Genomic DNA, 24,139 nt, shown 5'->3' on the forward strand with positions numbered 1-24,139 from the left:
AAGGAGTAACATATACAGAAACAGTAAGACAAGGAGTAACATATATAGAAACAGTAAGACAAGGAGTAACATATAAAGAAACAGAAAGACAAGGAGTAACATATATAGAAACAGTAAGACAAGGAGTAACATATATAGAAACAGAAAGACAAGGAGTGACATATATAGAAACAGTAAGACAAGGAGTAACATATATAGAAACAGTAAGACAAGGAGTAACATATATAGAAACAGTAAGACAAGGAGTAACATATAAAGAAACAGAAAGACAAGGAGTAACATATATAGAAACAGAAAGACAAGGAGTAACATATATAGAAACAGAAAGACAAGGAGTAACATATATAGAAACAGAAAGACAAGGAGTAACATATATAGAAACAGTAAGACAAGGAGTAACATATAAAGAAACAAAAAGACAAGGAGTAACATATATAGAAACAGTAAGACAAGGAGTAACATATATAGAAACAGTAAGACAAGGAGTAACATATATAGAAACAGAAAGACAAGGAGTAACATATATAGAAACAGTAAGACAAGGAGTAACATATATAGAAACAGAAAGACAAGGAGTAACATATATAGAAACAGTACAACAAGGAGTAACATATATAGAAACAGTAAGACAAGGAGTAACATATATAGAAACAGTAAGACAAGGAGTAACATATATAGAAACAGAAAGACAAGGAGTAACATATATAGAAACAGAAAGACAAGGAGTAACATATATAGAAACAGTAAGACAAGGAGTAACATATATAGAAACAGTAAGACAAGGAGTAACATATATAGAAACAGAAAGACAAGGAGTAACATATATAGAAACAGAAAGACAAGGAGTAACATATATAGAAACAGTAAGACAAGGAGTAACATATATAGAAACAGAAAGACAAGGAGTAAGATATATAGAAACAGAAAGACAAGGAGTAACATATATAGAAACAGTAAGACAAGGAGTAACATATATCGAAACAGTAAGACAAGGAGTAACATAATATAGAAACAGAAAGACAGCGAGAACAAATAACCCACGGGAACAAATTCACAACAGAGAGATCAGACAGACATGCAGATATACGGATCACACACACATTCATAGTCACAGAGAGAGAGACTTGTAGACAGACAAATCAGTAGATGGAAAGACATTGGGAGAGAGATCAGACAGACATGTAGATAGACGGATCACACACACATTCATAGTCACAGAGAGAGAGACTTGTAGACAGACAAATCAGTAGATGGAAAGACATTGGGAGAGAGATCAGACAGACATGTAGATAGACGGATCACACACACATTCATAGTCACAGAGAGAGAGACTTGTAGACAGACATGTAGATAGACGGATCACACACACATTCATAGTCACAGAGAGAGAGACTTGTAGACAGACAAATCAGTAGATGGACAGACAATGGGAGAGAGATCAGACACTGAGAAAGAGAAAGAGACTGACAGAAAGAAAGAGAGATAAGATAGACTGAGATGAATTAAAATGAGTGGTAACGTCTTGTTGCACTGTACAAAAACAAACACACGTTCATAACTAAAGATCAATCAAGCATGTGGCAACAGGTGTGCGATTCAAAATGTAAGTGTATAGGCCTACCTGTGTAATTGTCATACGCAATGCAGTCGTCCTTAGCAATTTGTGGAAAATCTAACGAACGTACATTTCTGAAAAACGGCTTGTTCGTGTCTTGAGCACTTGAGACAAAGAGGAAAGAATGAAGGCAACATACAGACACACACACCTGACACAAACACGGAGACACAGACACTGACACAGAGACACAGACACACACACCTGACACAAACACGGAGACACAGACACTGACACAGAGACACAGACACACACACCTGACACAAACACGGAGACGACACAGACACTGACACAGACACACACACCTGACACAAACACAGAGACGACACAGACACTGACACAGACACACACACCTGGCACAAACACGGAGACATAGACACTGACACAGAGACACAGACACACACACCTGGCACAAACACGGAGACATAGACACTGACACAGAGACACAGACACACACACATGACACAAACACGGAGACACAGACACTGACACAGACACACACACACACCTGACACAAACACGGAGACACTGACACAGACTCACAGACGCACACACCTGACACAAACACGGAGACACAGACACTGACACAGAGACACATACCTGACACGAACACTAGACACAGTCACTGACACAGAGACACAGACACACACACCTGACACAAACACGGAGACACAGACACTGACACAGAGACACACACCTGACACAAACACTAGACACAGTCACTGACACAGACTCACAGACGCACACACCTGACACAAACACGGAGACACAGACACTGACACAGAGACACAGACACACACACCTGACACAAACACGGAGACACAGACACTGACACAGAGACACACACCTGACACAAACACTAGACACAGTCACTGACACAGACTCACAGACGCACACACCTGACACAAACACGGAGACACAGACACTGACACAGAGACACAGACACACACACCTGACACGAACACAGAGACACAGACACTGACACAGACACCTGACATGGACACACTCACACACACACACACACACACACACACACGTACACGCTTTGTTGGTGAGGGTGTGTGTTCAGTTTGCGTGTGTGTGTGTGTGTGTGTGTGTGTGTGTGTGTGTGTGTGTGTGTGTGTGTGTGTGTGTGTGTGTGTATGTTTGTGTGTGAGTGTGTGTGTTTGTATGTGTTTGTCTGTCTGTGTCTGTGTCTGTGTCTGTGTTTGTGTCTATGTCTGTCTGTCTATATATGTTTCTGTGTCCTGGTGTGTGCGCGGCGTCTGTCTGTCTGTCAGTCTGTCTGCCATACTCTGCACATTTTCCAACACGATATCCCCAAGACTTGTACCGAAAATATTCACCTTTTTTGCTCAGTTACAATGGCGCTAATAGGTTCTCCATTCAACAAAGAATGACTGTCGAGCGAACCGAAACTCGTTTGGAATTCCCCCGACGCAGTTCTTTGCCTGTTAGCCAATCCGAGGCTCCGCATTCTTCGGCCTTGTCAAACCTGTGGTGTAAAACTCCTCGTGCTGTGTGCGTCAGTGCTGTGATGAGTGTATTGCTAGAATCTGAAACAGAAATCCGAAAACACAGTAACTATAATTTGAGACAACGACAAGAGCTATCATTGAGTCATTGTGTGTATAGGCCTACATCTACTTCCACTGTGGATGGTGGACGTGAGTGGTGTCAAAAACAAAGACAGTATAAATTATTGGAGCGTTAAATTCAGGAAAAAACGAAACATTCATTGAATGTGTGTGGTGTGTTTAGCTGCACCAATATAAAGCATTACGTGTGTGTTTATGGGCGTTTTTATCTCCGAGAAACCCTTTGACTGCCACCACTGAAGCTTGACTGAAATGGTGCGTTCAACACACCTAGTGCTACTTTCGAAAGAACTGAGAACGATCGCGTAAAACTAAACAAAGACTTGAAACAGAAAATAGACAAGGCGACCCCAACGCAAACAAATTCACAACAACGTTAACTACACAGAACCCACAATGGCTTACATCGGTGGTGACAAAAGCACTATCACCAACATCTGGCGACGGCGAGTACAAAACTTCTGGCTCGAAATGACTCAAAACGCCCGACCTTCAAACATCATACGCAAGATGAAACCGCCGCCGAATCGTGATGACCGTAAGTCTGTTTTGTTATAGTCATGTTTTTCTTGTTGTTCTTGTGTTCTGTCTGTTTGTCTGTCAGTATGTAGTAGTAGAAGTAGTAGTAGTATAGTTATGGCGTTGGTAGTAATAGTAGTAGTAGCAGTAGTAGTAGAAGGAGTAGTAGTAGTAGTTATGGTGGTAGTAGTAGTAGCAGTCGTAGCAGTAGCAGCAGTAGTAGTAGTAGTAGTAGTAATTATGATGCTAGTAGTAGTAGTAGTAGCAGTAGAAGTAGTAGTAGTAGTAGTTATGGCGTTGTAGTAGTAGTAGTAGTAGTAATGATGATGCTAGTAGTAGTAGTAGTAGTAGAAGCAGTAGTAGTAGTAGTAGTTATGGTGGTAGTAGCAGTAGTAGTAGCAGTAGCAGCAGTAGTAGTAGTAGTAATGATGATGCTAGTAGGAGTAGTAGCAGTAGTAGTAGTAGTTATGGTGGTAGTAGCAGTAGTAGTAGTAGCAGCAGCAGTAGCAGTAATAGCTGGTTCTGTAAGAAGGCGGAGTTTCATTTGATAGTCGTTCTTTCCCTACATTGCCCTTGAACCACCGGCACGCGACATGTGGCGAATGAGGGTTGGAGTATAGACGGCAGAGAGTTCTCCTGCCTAAGAACAGGACTGTTGTACTACTCTGATGTAAAAAGAAATATCTTTTTTTTAAACTTGGCAATCCTTCTACTGAACGTTTTTGTCTTGTAAATAATTTGATAAACACTCCAATAACTAACCCTTCTTGTACATTTATTTTGATTTTGGAAGGCCAGCATTGTTATACCTCGGTATAGGGGTGTGTATAGGATTCGCTCTATGTGTTTGTTTGTTTGTTTGTTTGTGTTCGCATATAGATCTCAAGAATGAACGGACCGATCGTCACCAAACTTGGTGAACAGGTTCTATACATTCCTGAGACGGTCCTTACAAAAATTGGGACCAGTCAAACACACGGTTAGGGAGTTATTGGTTGATTAAGATTCTACAAGGACTTATAGAGGGACATATTAATGGTCAAAGGGAAATAACCTTCTCAGTTGGTGGCAGTGAGAATGGTAAGGACGGGGGTGTTTTTCCTACCTCGGAGGAATTTCTTGTTTCTTTCGAATTCAACCTTTTTGTTTTACAATGGAACCTTTATGAACCACGTTGAGTTAGTTCGTCATTCAATTCCATTTTGCTCATTGTAGTAATTTGCTGGTGGTGGATTTTGATGAGAAAAAATACTGCTCCACAGCTGTGATAAGGGCGATACTAAACTTGGACCAGGAGGACCAGCCCGTGAAGGCATCGGAGAGGCTGCTGGACTACCTCGTGTCCGAGGAGGGACTTGAGCCTGGACAAATTGCTGACCGCTGGCTCGTCTTTGATCAAGCTCTCAGTCAAGGTACCATTGGCACACAAAAACCGGATGATGATGATGATGATGATGATGATGATGATGATGATGATGATGATGATGATGATGATGATGATGATGATGATGATGATGATGATGATGATGATGGTGAGGAGGAGGACGAGGCGGAGGAGGAAGATGAGGATGATGATGATGATGATGATGATGATGATGATGATGATGATGATGATGATGATGATGATGATGATGATGATGATGATGATGATGGGAAGAGGAGGGTGATGATGATGAAGATGAAGGAGGGTGGGGGGGGAGAAAGATTAAAAAAAGATACGAATATAAGATTAGATCAGATAAGATCAGATCAGAAACCATAAAATATTGTTATATTAAATCTGAGGGTAATAGAATAGGCATTCTCATACTTTTTGTTTGCATCCAACCCTCGCCTAAAACAGATTTTTAAGACATTAACAGTATTAAAAAAACTAATGCACTTAACAAGAATGAACTAAAACGATGTGTATGCAAACCCATAACTTTACAACATATTAGAAGAAATGGAAAGTTAACAATTCATGAAAGCACTTGCAATTTTGTTTTAAGGTGCCCGGTTAGCTGATTGTTGATAGAGTTTTATGTTCACAGTTAACCTCAGTATTGTAGTAGGAGTTCCACTCAAGCTTCCTGAATAAACCAGGCTGGCTTTAGATAGATACATAGTTGGAATTCGTGTGGTTAGTTTATTGGTATGACGAGAATGATTTATTGAGAAACGTTCTAAAAGGGCTTGACATTTTATCATTTTATGCATAAGATCTCTTTTGTTGTAGATAAGTCTTGCCTAAAGAGAGGGAGGGGGAGAGAGTGTTGGGTGCCTGAGGTTTAATACTAATTAATGTTTTATGTTCCAATAGAACTGTATTGATCTTCACATTGTTTATTTACATCTATGGTTTGCGTTCAGCGAATCTAACTCTCTTTTTGTGTATCTCTATTTCTTTCATCAGCTCACCCTCTACTGTACGACATAGTCGACGGTAGGTTTGACAACATAGTGCAGGAGCAGCAGAAACAAGTGGTCCGAACCTGCATGGACGAAATCTGCAACGTTGTAGACGCAGAAGATCTCTTCGAATCTCTGGCGTCCAAGAACTTGCTTGGGGATATGGAGTTTGACACGCTCAACAGTAGGTGGGAAGAGAGAGGAGCGACTCAAAATGTGTCTTACATGGTACGCCATCTTCATCGCTGTTCAAACAGGAACTGGTACCAAGACTTTGTTGAAGTCCTTTGCGAAGCTGGACACGAGATGCTGGTGGAGAAACTCAATGATACTTATGATGGTGAGTATTTGTAGTTAAAAAAAAGATACGTTTACAGATCTATACCCATGCAGAAGCGTACGCGCGAAATCCACGCACGCATGCACACACGCGCAACTGTAAGCAAATGATCCAGGTAGAAGAAATGTGTTGGCATGTGTTCTTGGGAAAGCTCTGGAATTTCAACTGTTCGATACCATTGCAAGAAATGTGTTGGCAGGTGTTCTTGGGAAAGCTCTGGAAATTCAACTGTTCGATACCATTGCAGGAAATGTGTTGGCAGGTGTTCTGGGGAAAGCTCTGGAAATTCAACTGTTCGATACCATTGCAGGAAATGTGTTGGCAGGTGTTCTGGGGAAAGCTCTGGAAATTCAACTGTTCGATACCATTGCAGGAAATGTGTTGGCAGGTGTTCTGGGGAAAGCTCTGGAAATTCAACTGTTCGATACCATTGCAGGAAATGTGTTGGCAGGTGTTCTGGGGAAAGCTCTGGAAATTCAACTGTTCGATACCATTGCAGGAAATGTGTTGGCAGGTGTTCTTGGGAAAGCTCTGGAATTTCAACTGTTCGATACCATTGCAGGAAATGTGTTGGCAGGTGTTCTTGGGAAAGCTCTGGAATTTCAACTGTTCGATACCATTGCAGGAAATGTGGTATTAGAAACAAAGTCAGAGTATGTGTGTGTGTTGTTGTGTGTGTATGTGCGTACATGCGTGCGTGCGTGCGTGCGTGCGTGTGTGTCTGTCTGTCTGTCTGTCCGTCCTTCCGTCTGTCCGTCTGTCTGTCTTTATCTTTCAATTGGAATAAACGTTTAGATTTCTCATATATATGGCATCAACATCGTTTAGGGCCGGAGTCTACCCCTGAGAAAAGAGCTTAAAACATTGTTTTCATTGAGTTCTTCTGTAAGTTCAAGGAGTGCAAAAGCCAGAAATAACAAACAAAATCTAAACGCGCTAATTTCTAGGATAACGGCTGTAAATGTTTACAAGATAATGTTTATTTTAAGTTGCAGGACTACTTTGGCGAACAATGAACAGGAAAGTAGAGCATTACAAGCTGAATTATATGATCGTGTATCAAACTTGAATATTGGGTATCGTACTTCTGCACAAGAACCACAACTGAATATCTTAGTAAATAAGTACAATTGATAAGAAGAAAAAAAATCGATTTTTGAGCTCAGATATATTTTTGCATATATGCTGCAGCGCATTCAGTTTCATTATATGAGTTTGACGGATTGACTAAATGTATTAATTTCGCTTCACGCGATAAGGCGCTTAGAACTATTTTAGGATTTGCACCATATAAATACCCTTATTATCATCATTATTCACGCGACTTGTTTTCTTTTGGACTTGTCGATTCGGCCAGTTACTCATTTTAATATTACTTCCGGCTGTCGATTCGGCCAGTTACTTATTTTAATATTACTTCCGGCTGTCGATTCGGCCAGTTACTTATTTTAATATTACTTCCGGCTGTCGATTCGGCCAGTTACTTATTTCAATATTACTTCCGGCTGTCGATTCGGCCAGTTACTTACGTCAATATTACTTCCGGCTGTTGATTCGGCCAGTTACTTATTTCAATATTACTTCCGGTTGTCGATTCGGCCAGTTACTTATTTTAATATTACTTCCGGCTCTCCTGTGTAGACTCCAGCCACAAAACACAAACATTGTGCAAGTCATTGACGTATAATTTTTCTGTCTTGCCAGAAACTGTCAGAAACTCTAAACACCCTGCATCAGCGTTATCGCCTTCACTCCAAGGTAATTACAAGTCAGTAAAAATAAAGTTTTCCATGACAAGATAACATGATTTGTGTAAAGTAGAAGATATTAGCCATTTTCAAAACTTGACATTAGAGTTATGAAGAAAGACTTGGCACGTAAAAGATCTCGGTCATTGTGCCATAAGTGCAGGTGGCAGATTACACCTAAACGCGCATACACCTGCGTAGCGCGACTCTGTTGCTGCTAGCTTCCCCTGGGAGGAAGCGACCCGAATTTCCCAGCAATAGGACAATGAAAGTCATGAAAATGGAAATGAAATCCCCTTTCTTTACATTTGTCTGGGAACCATCGAGATGGGAGTTATGTGAATTTAAAACAAAAAGTGTATCTTTATTTTTATTTAATCGTTTCCAAGCTAGTTCTTCAAGGTGACAATCACTCAGCTTGTAACAGACTATGCCCAATAAAACACAATAAGTAAATGTTCCTATTGACTGAAGATGAAAGATAAGCATGTCAGAAAGGTTGTCCAGAACAGGAAATATCACCCTTTTTGTGCAAAAGTTCAAAATTGATAATATTATAGAATTCAATGACGCCGAGAAACTGGCTGAAATAACTGATACATTTCCTTGATGCTGCTGCTGCTGCTGCTGCTGCTGCTGATGATGATGATGATGATGATGATGATGATGATGATGATGATGATGATGATGCTGCTGCTGCTGCTGCTGCTGCTGCTGCTGCTGCTGCTGCTGCTGATGATGAAGATGATGAAGATGATGATGATGATGATGATGATGATGATGATGATGATGATGATGATGATGATGATGATGATGATGATGATGATGATGAGTGGGATGAGGAGAAGGAGGAGGATGCATGTGTGCTAAAGTATGTGCAAAAAACGACTGATTGGGCTGGGGGAGGGGTGTCGTGGATAAGAAGCCTGAAACAGAATGACCATGACCAGTCAGGTTCTAGTAGCAGCATCAACAGTGTATCGTTTGTTTGTTTTCTCCACACAGATTTTCCTGCGGACGCAGCACCATTCAACCCGGTACCCGCACAGGAAGCACGTGCCTTGTGCTCGGATTTCCAGAAACTGTCAGTACAAAAGACGTACAGTGATGTCCCAAAGCCGCAGTGCCCGGCTTGTAGAGGGGTATACAATCTGGGCGCAGGCCACAAGTGCAGGGCATCAGGCACAATGAGAAGCACCCCTCACGAGCGAGACAGTACAGCCCCAAGCGGCAGTCACACCCAACCTTCAGAGCAGCCTGCTTCCAGTGCAAAACCACCGCAGCCGTGTCCTACCTGCGGGAAAATGTTCAAGCAGCTATCAAGGCATAAATGCAAAGCAGCAGCAAGTTTGCAAAACCAAGGCGGGATATCCGCAGCAGGCATTGGTGCACAGTCTTGGGAATCCCCGGCTGCCATGTTATCCCAAAATGGGCAACAGTGTCCATACTGCGGTAAAGTTTTCATTCGGCTTTCAAAGCATGTCTGCAAGGCCGTTGGCCAAGTGGTGACTACCACAAGCGGACAACTTTTCGGACAACCTGCTGACTTGGCTAGACCACAAGAGCAGCAGTGTCCCACCTGCGGGAAATTGTTCAAACAGCTTTCCAGGCATAAGTGCAAAGCACTGTTTTAATCAGAGAGGACCACTCATAAACATAAGGATGCAACTGCAACTGGTGTTTTTTCAAACTAACACAAAAAAAACGCTGTCAGTGTAAACCCCCAGGCGTTACAGCGATATGCTTATTGACAAAGCTTGGGGTAGATTACATGGCATAAGTGCAAAGCTCAGGATAACTCATGTAATATCTTGGAATATTGATCTCATAGCATGTAAGCAAGCTTTTTACCCTTGAATCTGTGGGTTAGATTTTGAGGAGCTTCCACGTTTTGTGGGACTATTTTGATATCCTGTAACATCTTCAAACACAAGCATATTACACTTTTACCCTTAACGTTTTGGGTTATTCTGGAATACGTCTGAACAAGAGCACGACTTTTAACCTTGAAGCTTTATGTTAAACTTCGAGGAGCTTTAACACCTTGTCGCTCATTATTTAGAGAGAAAAAATACGTAAGAAAACTTAAACAGTATTATCACCATAGAAAGGGACGGACACGGGTCAACTTATGTGCGCGGGTGGCTGACATTACACCTGGATACCCACAAACCTAGGTGGCGCGACTCTATTGCTGCTAGCTTTGCACTAGCAGGAGGTGACCCGAATTTCCCAGTAGTGGGACAATAAAGTAATGAACAAATAAAATAAAAAATGAAAATGAAATAAAACAATGAAAATGAAATTAAAAAAAAAAGAAAATGAAATAGGAAATGAAAACGAAAGTGAGTCTCGGTAATCTAAGACTGCAAAACACATCGGTTTCTACGTTCAGTCAACAGTTGCCCGGACATATGTTTCCAAAACTTTATATTTTGAATTCTTGCAGATGATATCAGCTCACACAGAGTTTTTTCTTTTTTGTAATGTTCAAAATTGTTAAATGTTGTCCTATCCCATTCAGCTGTTGTTGTTGTTGTTGTTGTTGTTGTTGTTGTTGTTGCTGTTGTTGTTGTTGTTGTTGTTGTTGTTGTTGTTGTTGTTGTTGTTGTTGTTGTAAATGTCTTCTTTGATTGCTTACAGCCTTCCACTATTAAAGGTAGAATGTGCATTATTTCACACACAAAATCATCAGAGTGTTGTTTGTTCAACTGGTTAGACACTACCTTATGTAAAAATCAATTTGTTTATCTGAATATGGTAGGGGAATACATTTTCTTTCTAGTCATACCATAGTTTTAAAATAAACTACCTCTTCACAAAGATCAGCACTCACACGCATCTGCCAAGTTGTTTTTTTTATGACTGGTTTAATGACGAACAAGAAAGGTAGGTTGTTGGAACGTTTGTTATTGACAAAACAATACATTCACAGATATTCACAGATATAGTTGGGTCAAAATATCTGTGAGTGTATTGTTTTGTCAATGTTAAAAGTAGTACAGTGTTTGATTTTATAATATCAAATGCCATTTTTTTTATTTACAAGTGTAAGTATGCAAAAGTTGTTCCTACACTGGTTGCATTTAAAAGAGATTTGAGAAAAGGATATTTGGTAGTAAGTAAAATTAATGTTAAGTGTAATATATTTTTTCTGGAGTGGTACCCATTTAAAGCCCTGATATTGTCAAATCATTGATTTTTTTGTTGTTGAACAAGATACGGATATTCTATAATTCTGTTGATCGTTATCATTTTTCTTTACAATCCAGATTATTAACTATGGAGATAACAGGATTTTGTTGCTATGAGTAGCTTTATAAAATAAATAAATAGAAAGACAAGAAAGGAAACGAGGATTATGTTTATATAATTTAGAAATGTGTTGAATATGGGCTATGTAATTGTACGTTTTATTGTGCCTTCCTGTATTTTGTTTGGTTTTTTTTCTTATTATTTTTGAAGATGCATATAGCATAGTCTTGTATGTCTGATGTTATTTGATGTTGATGTCTGACGTTGTTGTCATGTCATATATATGTACGAAAAAAAAATGTGTAAAAAAAATATATAAAAAATAAAATACTGTTGTTGCAGTTTCTGGCTTTACAATACGCGTGAACGCAGCTAAATAAAACCAATATAATTATGTAAAGAACACAGTCTTCATCCTTAGTAAAATAGGGGAGTTGACGTAATCAAATAGAAGGTGTCTGGAAGAACTTCAAGGTCGACGCATTAATGAAGGAGGGGTTTCTTTCTTTTATTTCTTCTTATGGCAGACACATCTCTTAATACTCAAATATTTACTCATGACTAAAGTATTTCTTTGTCTTTGTATTACTCATTGGTTTTTTTAAAAACACGCATAAACAAATCTGTTATTTCAATGCGAGGTTATATGTGCCTCCTCTTTCTCTTAGCTTCGTGTGTGCGCATTCAACCGTGAGGTTTTGCACTTTGCGCTGCATGGGGGCCGGGGTAATTGTGTCAATGGTTAAATAATTGTACCACGTGAGTGTAGTTGCACATAACTTTAGGAGAAGGAAAATACTCTTCGCCACGATGTAATGTGTGACTAAGTCGGTGTAGGGGTGAGTACGCGCACACATGCGTGTGTGTGTGTGTGTGTGTGTGTGTGTGTGTGTGTGTATGTGAGTGTGAGTGTGTGTGTGTGTGCGTGTGTGTGTGTGTGTGTGTGCGCGGGCATGCGTATGTGTGTGTGCGTGTTGTGTATGTGTGTGTGTGTGTGCGTGTGTGCGTGTGTGTGTGTGTGTGTGTCTGTTTCGAGTCATGATCAGTGTCTATGTTGCTCGCGTGTGTGTGTGTGTCTATGTGCGCGCACTTGCAACTACGAACGCAGCTAAATCAGTAAATAATTATTCCCGTCAGTTATTTGTTATCGACGATTGAAGGTATGCCTGCATGTACCTCCAACTAGTACGAGGAACATCACGTGTGTGCAAGCACTATGAAACCTAACACAGTGGTGAGCTTGAGTGAACCGAAAGCTGTTTGGAATTCCCTGATCAATGCTACTTTCAGTTGGTAGCAAGGCCAAGCTGAATCTACGCATCCCCGACCAGCGACGTTGCAGAAATTGCTCTCTCTCTCTCTCTCTCTCTCTCTCTCTCTCTCTCTCTCTCTCTCTCTCTCTATTCACCCAAATGCGTGTGTGTGCGTGCGTGCTGTGTGAGTACGTGTGTGTCTGTGTGTGTCTGTGTACACGCATCCGGAACCGCTGACAGGAGTAGGAATACATTTTTCCACCAGCTATTTATCACAGAAGGTATGGTGTGAGGCTTTCAAATGTAGGTAGAAGGAACGTCAGATGTGTGTAACCACTGTCAAACCAAAACTTATAACATGCTAATGAGAATAGTAAGCGAACCGAAAATTGTTTGGGATTCTCTGATCAATGCAATTTTCAGTCAGGTGGCCAAGGCGGTGAATCTCCACATTCCCAATCAACACTTTGAAACTCTCTACAGTGTATCGATCATCGCTACAGAGTGTGTCATACATAGCCTACCGTTACGGCTTTGAAATGAAAGGCAACAACGACAACTAGGTCTCAGATGTGACCAGAATTGTACATGAGATAAAACTGTCCCTTCACCAGGCCATGTACAAAAACACGTAAAGCTTGGCTGCTCTTTGTGTACTCTGGGATTTTTTTACCACAGAATTTCGTAAATCCCACTGGTTGCTTTTTGAGAAATGTATTTATGTGACCCAGTGGGGGAGGGGGGGGGGTCGACATATCCCAGACTTGAGCAGATGAGTCAAGCTGTTTACACGGGAAGGAGGGCCGGCGTTTCTTGGGTGCACAAAGGGGTTGTTCTTAGAAACATTTGCCTGACACTACACCATTTTAAATCAAGAGCTATATGGCACCCCCACCCCCTCCAACTCACCCAGCACCCCCCCCCCCCCCAACCCCTCCCCTCCCCACCCCCAACCCCCATTTCCCCGGCGGCATGTGCCTGTACGTATCGCAAACAAGCAAGGAATTCCCCTCAGACATAGTTAAAACCCTGACGTCACTGTATCGACCAACCACAGCTTGGCAATACTGAAGCGTTACCATGAACGTCCACGATCAAGAACGCTGACTCAGAAGACAAACAGACCATTGATATAATCATTATCAATGAACACACTGACTCACCGCAGTTATTCGACGGGCTGAGGACTGTGTTGTGGCCAAGTGTTTCGCGTTCTCTGTGTGGTGCATTGTCAGCAGGACGTTTTTAGATTGAGAAAAACTCAACGTTGTTTTTTGACGGGTTAGGACATAACTGTGTGCTGGTGAGGTGTTCCGCCTCAACAAGTCTGTTTTCTGGCTCAGAATGATGTGCGTTGTACTTAATGTGTAGTTGCGCGAAGCGCTACTTAGAAAAAGCTGTACATAGTGGGAGGGGAGAATGTCACATATGCTTACTCCAACAAAGGAAATAACATCAGTAAAAACTACGACTTCTACGGCTGATTACAATCGGCGGAACTATCTTGCAATTTTGAGAAATTGCGTGTTAAAATAATCAAAAGGTGAATAGTTGTTAAAATTATTTGCATATTTTCCTTTGTATTTGTGTTACGATGCGATGTATGCTTTAGCTGGAAGAGTTGTCGAAACTGTTGACATTTGGAGAACGCATGGTGTTCATTGAGGTATTCGTAGACACGACTTTCTTTCTTCAGAATGGCTGGAAGAAGCTCGCCTGTTCGCACCAGAAGTGAGAAAGCTGCTCTGACTTCCAAATGGCGATGGAGAGTACAACACTTCTTGCCACAACTAACCGGCAACGCACGCCCGTTCAACATCATACGCAAGATGAAACCGCCGTTGAATATTGATGACCGTGAGTTTTCTTATTTAAAATGATAATGTCTGGTAACAATACTGTCTCTCATCGCCCTAAACGCTGTACAGTTCAGGTTGGGGGTTGTCATTGTGTGACCCCACACAAAGAATACACATAAATGCTTGACTGCGCTCAGTTACTTAAATGCATGAGCGCTCAGTTACTCAAATAGAAAATACGGCTGTGTTTTGAGTTGGCATTCAAGACAGTAATTCTCACTGTGACGCCTTCTTGCGCCAGTCAAAATGTTCGTCCTACCTTTCGCCCCTGAGTGTTCAGATTTGAAACTGAGCCGTTTTGGGTGTTGAATAGATAACAACACACGATGAAGGACTTAGAATTAGTGTTTGAGCATTGTACTTTTCAAATAGAAATGCTGTATTTGGTAGTCTTTTCCGACGGTAATATACTCCAACGACCAGTGTGTTTGTTTATGCAATGCAAAATGTGTTAGCCCTGTATGGCACAGAATGTGCATGCGTGTCTTTCATTTCTATTGCTATGATTTTTCTTGTGCAAAGCAAAGGCGGAACATATTCAGAATCAACAGCAGACAGTATGGAAAGGGTGTAAAACTACATTTGATGTAAACGGCATTCGGAATTTCATTTGATTGTTGCGAACTTTTACAATGCAAGTTTTAATTAAGCGAGCTGCGTCTTCCATGCAGAGAGCTTGTACCATATATTATACTACCGTAACCCGTCATACCAAAACAAACCTAGGCAGATGTGGTCAAGTGCATATCTTTATGATGAGACCATATCTTTTAAAACCAGTTACATGACTCGAAAGGTCATTCATTCTCCTACTATATCCATCACACAGCTTTATTTTGCATCAGAGTAGTGTCTACCTTAGACAGTAGATGAGAAACACACAGACACCCTCGACAATCAAGTTCTCCAAAGCAAGGTTTAGCTCGTTTAAATCGACCCCAACAAATCAGAACAGCTCAATCTGAACAATTCTAATGTCAGAGATCAACACTCAGTTTTTCATCCAAAGCTATCCTGTCCATCACTGGTGGCGTGGACATGCCAACCAAACGGGTAGTATAGAAATGCGGTTTTCTCTTTTGGATATGAAGTTGAAGGCTGTTTGTTAGCTTTATTTTTGACAATGTGTGTGAGTGGCAGGGGGTGAGGGTATGTCGGTGTCTCTGTGTGTCTGTGTCTGTGGTTTACTCTGGCGGTCTGTATAATTAATTGTCGGTGTGTCTGTGTGATTATCCTCGGTCAAAGGGAGGCAACTCTGAATCTGGCAACAGTCTTCATATTTGTTAGCTTTTTACTTCCCTTGGTCATTATATTTATTCAAGTAAAGACAAATTTCGAGCATTTTAGTCTCCCTCAGTGAATTAACGTGTGATCTCCCTTTAACACTCAAGTGTACTCTCCAAAATTCACGTAAATCACTTTTCTTGGCAAAAGAGCCGTGTGTGTGTGTGTGGTGTGTGTGTGTGTGTGTGTGTGTGTGGCAAGTGTTATTCCCAGACCCGGAGGTCTGGGTTATGCGGAGGCATTTGGCTGTGCGAATGGTGACATTCCGGAACTAATTTTCGGCAAACTTAGTTGTTTGCAGCAATGTATTTCAATTTTTTTGTCATTCTTTCTTGAAACTGTTACAGCATGATGCAAAATTACACTATAATAGGTTATATAATACAACAAAAAAACTATCTCAGATCTCCCACGTTAAAAATATACAAAGAACGGTACAGCGACAATCGCAAACCAACTAGTGTGATTGAATGTGTAAGGGAAGTAACTCGCTTCAACGCCATGCGATAGGGCACACAACGGTTTTTTCCCTTCGTTCATTTGTTTTGAATAATTATTGGTATTTTGTCAATGTGGGTAGCATGGAAATGTAAGCATTTGAATGTAAGTCTTAGGTACCATTGTACCCAGGAAGAGAGACGAGAGATAGGAGTAGGTTGCTTTTGTGGTCTTTGAGTTTTGTTTTTGGAAAGACATTGTTAAAGAAAAAGAAGACAATTACAGTAATGCAATATTTATTGTGAAAACCAACGATTGTACAAAGAACATGTGAGGCAACATTGATGATGTGAAGAAAATTAGTTATGATTTATACTATTATTATGTAGACTTGAGACTGAATAGCAAAAGGCGAAGTGTATGTTTTGTGGTGTGAATTGAAACAAAATGAAAAGTGTAAATATCTGGGAAATTGTGGTTTAACGACTTCGTTATTTCTTGATTGTTATTTACTATTATATTGAAGTGAATAGCAAAACGCTGTATTTGAAATTAGCATGGGATTTATATAAAAAAAAATTAACTCTCTAAGGACGGATAAATCCCTATATGGTTTAGGCAAATGAGGCTTATTAGTATGGAAGAAACACTCATTTTTGCCCCTTGGGGCATTCAAGGCAACAAACAACCACATACATCTGATTTATAATTTAGTGAGACATAAAAAGGTGTATGATAATTTTGTAGTGATTGAAAAACAAGTCGCGTAAGGCGAAAATACAACATTTAGTCAAGTAGCTGTCGAACTCACAGAATGAAACTGAACGCAATGCAATTTTTCAGCAAGACCGTATACTCGTAGCATCGTCAGTCCACCGCTCATGGCAAAGGCAGTGAAATTGACAAGAAGAGCGGGTTAGTAGTTGCGCTAAGAAGGATAGCACGCTTTTCTGTACCTCTCTTTGTTTTAACTTTCTGAGCGTGTTTTTAATCCAAACATATCATATCTATATGTTTTTGGAATCAGGAATCGACAAGGAATAAGATGAAAGTGTTTTTAAATTGATTTTGACAATTTAATTTTGATAATGATTTTTATATATTTAATTTTCAGAGCTTGTTTTTAATCCAAATATAACATATTTATATGTTTTTAGAATCAGAAAATGATGGAGAATAAGATAAACGTAAATTTGGATCGGTTTATAATTTTTTTTTTTTTTACAATTTTCAGATTTTTAATGACCAAAGTCATCAATTAATTTTTAAGACACCAAGCTGAAATGCAATACCGAAGTCCGGGCTTCGTCGAACATTACTTGACCAAAATTTCAACCAATTTGGTTGAAAAATGAGGGCGTGACAGTGCCGCCTCAACTTTTACAAAAAGCCGGATATGACGTCATCAAAGGTATTTATCAAAAAAAGAAAAAATGTTCGGGGATATCAATCCCAGGAACTCTCATGTAAAATTTCATAAAGATCGGTCCAGTAGTTTGGTCTGAATCGCTCTACACACACGCACGCACACACGCACACACGCACACACACACGCACACACATACACCACGACCCTCGTTTCGATTCCCCCTCGATGTTAAAACATTTAGTCAAAACTTGACTAAATGTAAAAAGGATACGTTTGAGATTGTTGGCAGGGGTGAGCAAAAGTGTGACCGACTCAGCGAAGAGATGATCGAAGAGATTGCTTCGTAGTCTATCAGTGTTGTGACGAGCGTTGGCCAATGGTAACGAGTAAATATGTGTGTAGTTGTGGTGTGTGTGTGTTTGCGCGTTGGTTTGGATTATGGGTGTAATTTGTAAAACATATGTGACAGTAATAATGGCGTTCACATCAATGGAAAAATTGCGCTAATGTCCAGTGAAACGTTTACCTTTACTGTACCAATTGACACTAACGCAATTTGTCCACGTTGATTAACAACGTCAGCATGCGTACCAATCATTACTACATGTATCAAACTATATTTTACTGTTTCTCAAACCCACTGTCTTTAACATTTGTTTACAGTTTCACTTGCCAATAACTTGCTGCTGATGATATCTGAATCATGTTGCTGATGATATCTGGATCATGTTCAATTAACATTAACAATGTATAATTATGCCAATTATGTTTTTCACTAATGCACCAAAACTCCATTTTCTAGACTTCTTTTTACAATCCAAGCAGTTGCTATTTTTCTAACTCAAACATTTCTCGATCAATCCAAACTATTTTTAAGCTGTGTAACATAACACATTTTCTTTTCCATTTTTTATTTTTCTATCTCGTCATTTGTTGTTGACAAATAAATATAATTATTTCATAACTCAAACATTTCTCGGTCAATCCAAACTATTTTTAAAGCTGTGAGTGTGACATAAAACAATATACATATCGTCGTCGCCATGGCAAAATTGCGCTAATGTCAAGTGAAATGTTGTTTACCTTTACTGTACATAGCAATTGACACTAACGCAGTTTTCCCATGTTGACGACAATATTTTATTTAAAATTGATTTCAGGATTTTGTTAACATAACACATTTTCTTTCCCATTTTTAATTTTTCTATCTCGTCATTTGTTGTTGACAAATAAATATAATTATTTTCATAACTCAAACATTTCTCGATCAAACCAAACTATTTTTAAGCTGTGGGTGTGACATAAAACAATCTACATATCGTCGTCGGCATGGAAAAATTGCGCTAATGTCCAATAAAACGTTTAGTTTTACTGTACCAATTGACACTCGCGCAATTTTTCCATGTTGACGGCAATAGCTTACTTAAAATTGATTTCAGGATTTTGTTAACATAAACATTTTCTTTCCCGTTTTGAATTTTCTATTTCCTGATTTGTTGTTGACAAATAAATGTAATTACAATACCACCATCATTGCACTTGCCAATATCTTGTTACTGGTGCTATTATCACAATGGCGTTCAATTAACGGTGTTACATTTGTTTAACAATCAGTATTACATTTATTGTTTAAATGTACTTTCTTTCACATTTTGTAGTTTTCTATCCCATGATTCGTTGTTGACAAATACATGTCATTCCATTAATCCAATCCATGTGTTGCATTGTTGTGCAAGATGACTGAGTGTGAGCATAATATAACTATACATGTAGTCCATTTCAGAACATATTTACCATAAACAAAACCCTAGCTTGCATAATATTGATCGGGAACAAAGCAAGATTTTTTCCTTCAAATAACTTGCGTTATTTAACCATTTCACTATTTCACCCTAGCACTCGGACAAGTGTCACACACAAACACCCTGCCATGACTGTTTTTTGAAGAAACCACTTTGACCATTCACCAAGGACTACTTTAGTAGTAGTCCTTGCCATTCACCTAAAAGTTACATAAAGGAACGTCTGGGAACCTGCTGATTTGAATCAGCAAATTTTCTTGTCTTTTTTTCTGTGATCACTGACTAATAAGCACTGTTCTTTTTTCCACCAGCTGTCATACTGAATTTAATCCATTCTCTCCCCAGCTGTTGTAAGGGAGATAATAACCTTGGACAACGAGGACCAGTGCGTGAAAGCAACAGAAAAGCTGCTGGATTACCTTGTGTCCGAGGAAGGATTGCAGCCAGGAGAAATCGCTGACCGTTGGCTCGCCTTTGATGTGGCTCTCAGTGAAGGTACTGAAGAGGCAGAGAGAGAAAGATGAGTCGTGGGGGGGGGGGGGGGCCTTGTAGAGGTGCGTGGGGAGGGGGGGGGGGATTCGTATAGAAATACACGTTTTTGTTCTGATGTACAAATTTGAGAGAGAAAGTGTAAGTGTGCATGTGTGTGTGTGTGTGTGTGTGTGTGTTTTTTTTAAGATCATAGTTTTGTATAGTTGTCATGATGTTTGTGAATCAGAACTCCAGATGGTCCATTCCTTAACGTGGTGTGGTGGTTTGCGTGTCTCGGTGACCCTAAGAGCTATGCCAGCGGGAGTGTAAACTCCTGGCAGGGCTTCCCAAGCTGGACAGGTCGAAGGGTAGATGCCAGACTAATATGGACCAACCAGCTTGTGCTCACAGGGCAGGTCCTTGGGCCATGAGCTAAGGGTGAGGTAACCCTGACAGAAACCTCGAGTGCTGAAGACGTATGTGTTGGGCCGCACGGCGCACTGACTCCAACAAACCACAACACTACGCATCAACTGCCATTATGACACAGAACTCCTTGAATCACGATTTGGGAATGCCAGCCAAAAAATGCAATTAACGGAGCTGCATGAACCAATGTATCATTTGGTCGAAACTTGGTATTCGTCTGTCAAAGATGGAGAAAAAAATATGAGATGCGAGCATTTAGTAAAACAAAGATTATTACACATGTCACAAATGTCACAAACAAAACAGAAACCTTTTTTTTTTAAGTGTGCTTCGTATTTCCGAACTCCAACACAACCCCCTTGCCTCGTAAACTCTGCATTTAATATGACATTTTTGGTAATCTAAACTGTCTTAACAAATCTATTCTCTGTGGGAAAAAAACAACTTTTTCCAAGAATTGGCTGAACTTTTATACCAAAAACAATCTAAAAAAAGAATGCCAATCATTAGGGTGATTTTTGTTGTTAACTAGATCAAAATAGTCTCTCCAGAAATATACGCATCGTGTTGCCAACACCGCCCACCTCGCTCCATCGCAACCTCCTCCACCCATCCCATCCCCACTACCACCTCTCATTGAAAATATTCCTTTCTCAACCAAAATGTGTTTTATCCCACATTTTCACAATACTTCTACAGCTTTGCTGTGTTGTGATCAAAGGGGGGGGGGGGCCCGGGGGGGGGGGGGGGGTCACAGGTAAAGAGAATCAAGCACCCCGTAATCATCAAACGGACAAATAAACAGTGCCATAAAACCAAGGACTTTTTATCCTGTATGCCCATCTCATTATTGTGTGAGTATAACTGGTTCATGAAAAGAGAAGGGCTTTAACGCGAATACTTGACTCACGCATTATAGGTATAATCATGCAGTGTTCTTGCAAAACAGATTAGTTTTCTTTTAAGCAGACAGTGAGGGAAATGTGCAAAATGTTCAAACCTGTCCAACTTGTGGATAGCATTTGACGATTGCTTTTCTTTTCACTGAGTCAAAGGCCTTCCAAAAATCAACAAAGACAATAAATATATTATGTTCTTACATGTCCTGTCTTTATGTGTCTCTTCACAGCCCACCCCTTGCTCTACGACATCGTGCACGGCAAAATTGACTCAATGGTGCAAGAGCAACAGAAACAAGCGGTCAACGCATGTATGGAAGAATTGAGCAATGGCCTTGATCCTAGGCATCTGTACGATTTTCTTGTGTCCAAAGACCTTCTTGCAGACACCGAGATGGAGACACTGACCTGTAAAGGAGAACATAAAGGGCCAATTCAGAGTGCCTTTTACATGTTAAGCCATCTTCATCGCAGCGCGAACAGGAACTGGTACAAGGACTTTGTGAAAGTGCTTGGAGAAAGTGGCTACGAGGAACTTGTTCAGATACTAAATGACAAATACAAAGGTGAGTAAATATACTTTCAATTATCAAAGATGATTTTTGTAGCGTAAGAACCAAGCGTATTTCTAATTGGCCGCTGCTGCCGCTGATACGTTAAGTCTGAATTGTATTTACAAATGATAGCGTAGATGGCAGGGTAAGGTAATTCTCGTAGCCTGTGTCAGCAAGTCACTTATTTCAAGTTACTTGTACAAACAGCCATAAGTGTCAGGATGTGAGTGTGTGTGTGTGTGTGTGTGTGTGTGTGTGTGTGTGTGTGTGTGTGTGTGTGTATGTGTGTGTATGTGTATGTGTGTGTGTGTGTCTCTGTGTGTGTGTGTCTGTATGTGTGTCTGTGTCTGTGTTTGTGTCTGTGTGTGTACGTGTGCGTTTGTGTGCGTGCGAGCGTGCTTGTATGTTTGTGCCTGCGGCGAACGTGCGTGCGTGCGTGTGTGTCTGTGTGTGTGTCTGTGTGTTATGTGAATATCTGCTTCAATGTTGATTAATTTGATGGCGCGTGCTGGCTTTTATAGGCGTGAAAGTTATTTCTCTCACTTTTTCTGTCCTAGAGATTGTCAGTAATTGGGACACAAACCGTGTATCAGGTGCATCTCCTTCGCGTCAAGGTAAGTGTTAACATTGTTTCCTGTTTGAGAAAATAAACGTTAAACAGGTGATGCCATCTTCATATTTGAAAAGTATAGGTAACAAAAACACCTGAGAGTAAATGAGAGAATGAAAACAATTTTACCTAACAACAGGTATCTACACTACTCGTCATAAAAAAGTAATCACATACATTTAGCTGTAGATCTTGACTTATATTAAAACCAAGTATATTGCCAGAAAGGTACGTCATTTGAAATAAAGAGGAAAATCTTTATTTCATACGGTATGGGAATGAATTACTTTTCTGGCAACCGGCACGGTTGGCCTAGTGGTAAGGCGTCCGCCCCGTGATCGGGAGGTCGTGGGTTCGACCCCCGGCCGGGTCATACCTAAGACTTTAAAATTGGCAATCTAGTGGCTGCTCCGCCTGGCGTCTGGCATTATGGGGTTAGTGCTAGGACTGGTTGGTCCGGTGTCAGAATAATGTGACTGGGTGAGACATGAAGCCTGTGCTGCGACTTCTGTCTTGTGTGTGGCGCACGTTATATGTCAAAGCAGCACCGCCCTGATATGGCCCTTCGTGGTCGGCTAGGCGTTAAGCAAACAAACAAACAAGCAAACCTTTCTGGCAATATACTTGGTTTTAAAAGTCGCCGCATCACAAAGATCTACAACTAAATGTATGTGAGTACTTTTTTATGACGAGTAGTGAAGATGACGAAAACTGGTTTGTTTTTACATTTTGTCAAGTTTTCACTAAATGTTTTAACATAGAGGGGGGAATCGAGACGAGGGTCGTGGTGTATGTGTGTCTGTCTGTCTGTGTGTGTGTGTAGAGCGATTCAGACTAAACTACTGGGCCGATCTTTATGAAATTTGACATGAGAGTTTCTGGGTATGATATCCTCAGACATTTTTTAAAAAACATTTTGATAAATGTCTTTGATGACGTCATATCCGGCTTTTCGTGAAAGTTGAGGCGGCACTGTCACGCTCTCATTTTTCAACCAAATTGGTTGAAATTTTGGTCAAGTAATCTCCGACAAAGCCCCGACTTCGGTATTGCATTTCAGCTTGGTGGCTTAAAAATTAATTAATGACTTTGGTCATTAAAAATCTGAAAATTGTAAAAAAAACACATTTTTTTATAAAACGATCCAAATTTACGTTCATCTTATTCTCCATCATTTTCTGATTCCAAAACCATATAAATATGTTATATTTGAATTAAAAACAAGCTCTGAAAATTAAAAATATAAAAATTATGATCAAAATTAAATTTTCGAAATCAATTTAAAAACACTTTCATCTTATTCCTTGTCGGTTCCTGATTCCAAAAACATATAGATATGATATGTTTGGATTGAAAACACGCTCAGAAAGTTAAAACGAAGAGAGGTACAGAAAAGCGTGCTATCCTTCTCAGCGCAACTACTACCCCGCTCTTCTTGTCAATTTCGCTGCCTTTGCCATGAGCGGTGGACTGACGATGCTACGAGTATACGGTCTTGCTGCGTTGCATTGCGTTCAGTTTCATTCTGTGAGTTCGACAGCTACTTGACTAAATGTTGTATTTTCGCCTTACGCGACTTGTTTGTTTCTGTGTTCATGTTTTCAACCTATAATGAGTGTTTGGGTATTTCCCTGTTGAATATGTGTGTTAATGTTTACTTTAAAGGCTCCTAGGGCAAAGATCATTGAATCGTTTGTAGTGTATT

General features: G+C 40.2%; 2 protein-coding genes across 4 annotated transcripts in view; both read left to right on the forward strand.

The window, feature by feature from the left end:
* Positions 1-3,263: 3,263 nt before the first annotated feature.
* On the forward strand, positions 3,264-11,775 carry LOC138981095 (uncharacterized). Of its 2 annotated transcripts, XM_070353929.1 has the most exons (5): positions 3,265-3,751; positions 4,995-5,144; positions 6,128-6,463; positions 8,168-8,221; positions 9,217-11,775. In XM_070353929.1, the coding sequence occupies exons 1-5, from the start codon at positions 3,610-3,612 to the stop codon at positions 9,843-9,845; spliced, it is 1,311 nt and encodes a 436-aa protein (XP_070210030.1). In that variant the 5' UTR covers positions 3,265-3,609; the 3' UTR covers positions 9,846-11,775. The 2 variants fall into 2 exon arrangements, with proteins under 2 accessions (XP_070210031.1, XP_070210030.1); XM_070353930.1 differs by lacking the exon at positions 8,168-8,221 and having other exon boundaries at positions 3,264-3,751.
* A 2,011-nt stretch (positions 11,776-13,786) lies between these two features.
* Positions 13,787-24,139, forward strand: part of LOC138981093 (uncharacterized) — a 13,013-nt gene continuing 2,660 nt past the window's right edge. The window contains exons 1-5 of one of the 2 annotated variants that reach the window (XM_070353928.1): positions 13,787-14,262; positions 14,416-14,576; positions 19,817-19,966; positions 21,501-21,836; positions 22,382-22,438. In XM_070353928.1, coding sequence (XP_070210029.1) covers positions 14,417-14,576; positions 19,817-19,966; positions 21,501-21,836; positions 22,382-22,438 — 703 coding nt within the window. In that variant the 5' untranslated portion in view covers positions 13,787-14,262; position 14,416. The remainder of the gene's footprint in view (positions 14,263-14,415; positions 14,577-19,816; positions 19,967-21,500; positions 21,837-22,381; positions 22,439-24,139) is intronic. The other variant, XM_070353927.1, reaches the window with a different exon arrangement.

This window comes from Littorina saxatilis, linkage group LG12, assembly GCF_037325665.1.
Source record: "Littorina saxatilis isolate snail1 linkage group LG12, US_GU_Lsax_2.0, whole genome shotgun sequence".
NCBI lineage: Eukaryota > Metazoa > Mollusca > Gastropoda > Littorinimorpha > Littorinidae > Littorina > Littorina saxatilis.

What these genes read in the sequence shown, in the direction of transcription:
- LOC138981095 (XM_070353929.1), top strand. Translation starts at nt 3,610, where the DNA reads ATGGCTTACATCGGTGGTGACAAAAGCACTATCACCAACATCTGGCGA. An exon ending in GCCGCCGAATCGTGATGACC is followed by an intron (nt 3,752 to 4,994) that starts GTAAGTCTGTTT and finishes ACTGCTCCACAG; the next exon opens with CTGTGATAAGGGCGATACTA. An exon ending in GTTATCGCCTTCACTCCAAG is followed by an intron (nt 8,222 to 9,216) that starts GTAATTACAAGT and finishes TTCTCCACACAG; the next exon opens with ATTTTCCTGCGGACGCAGCA.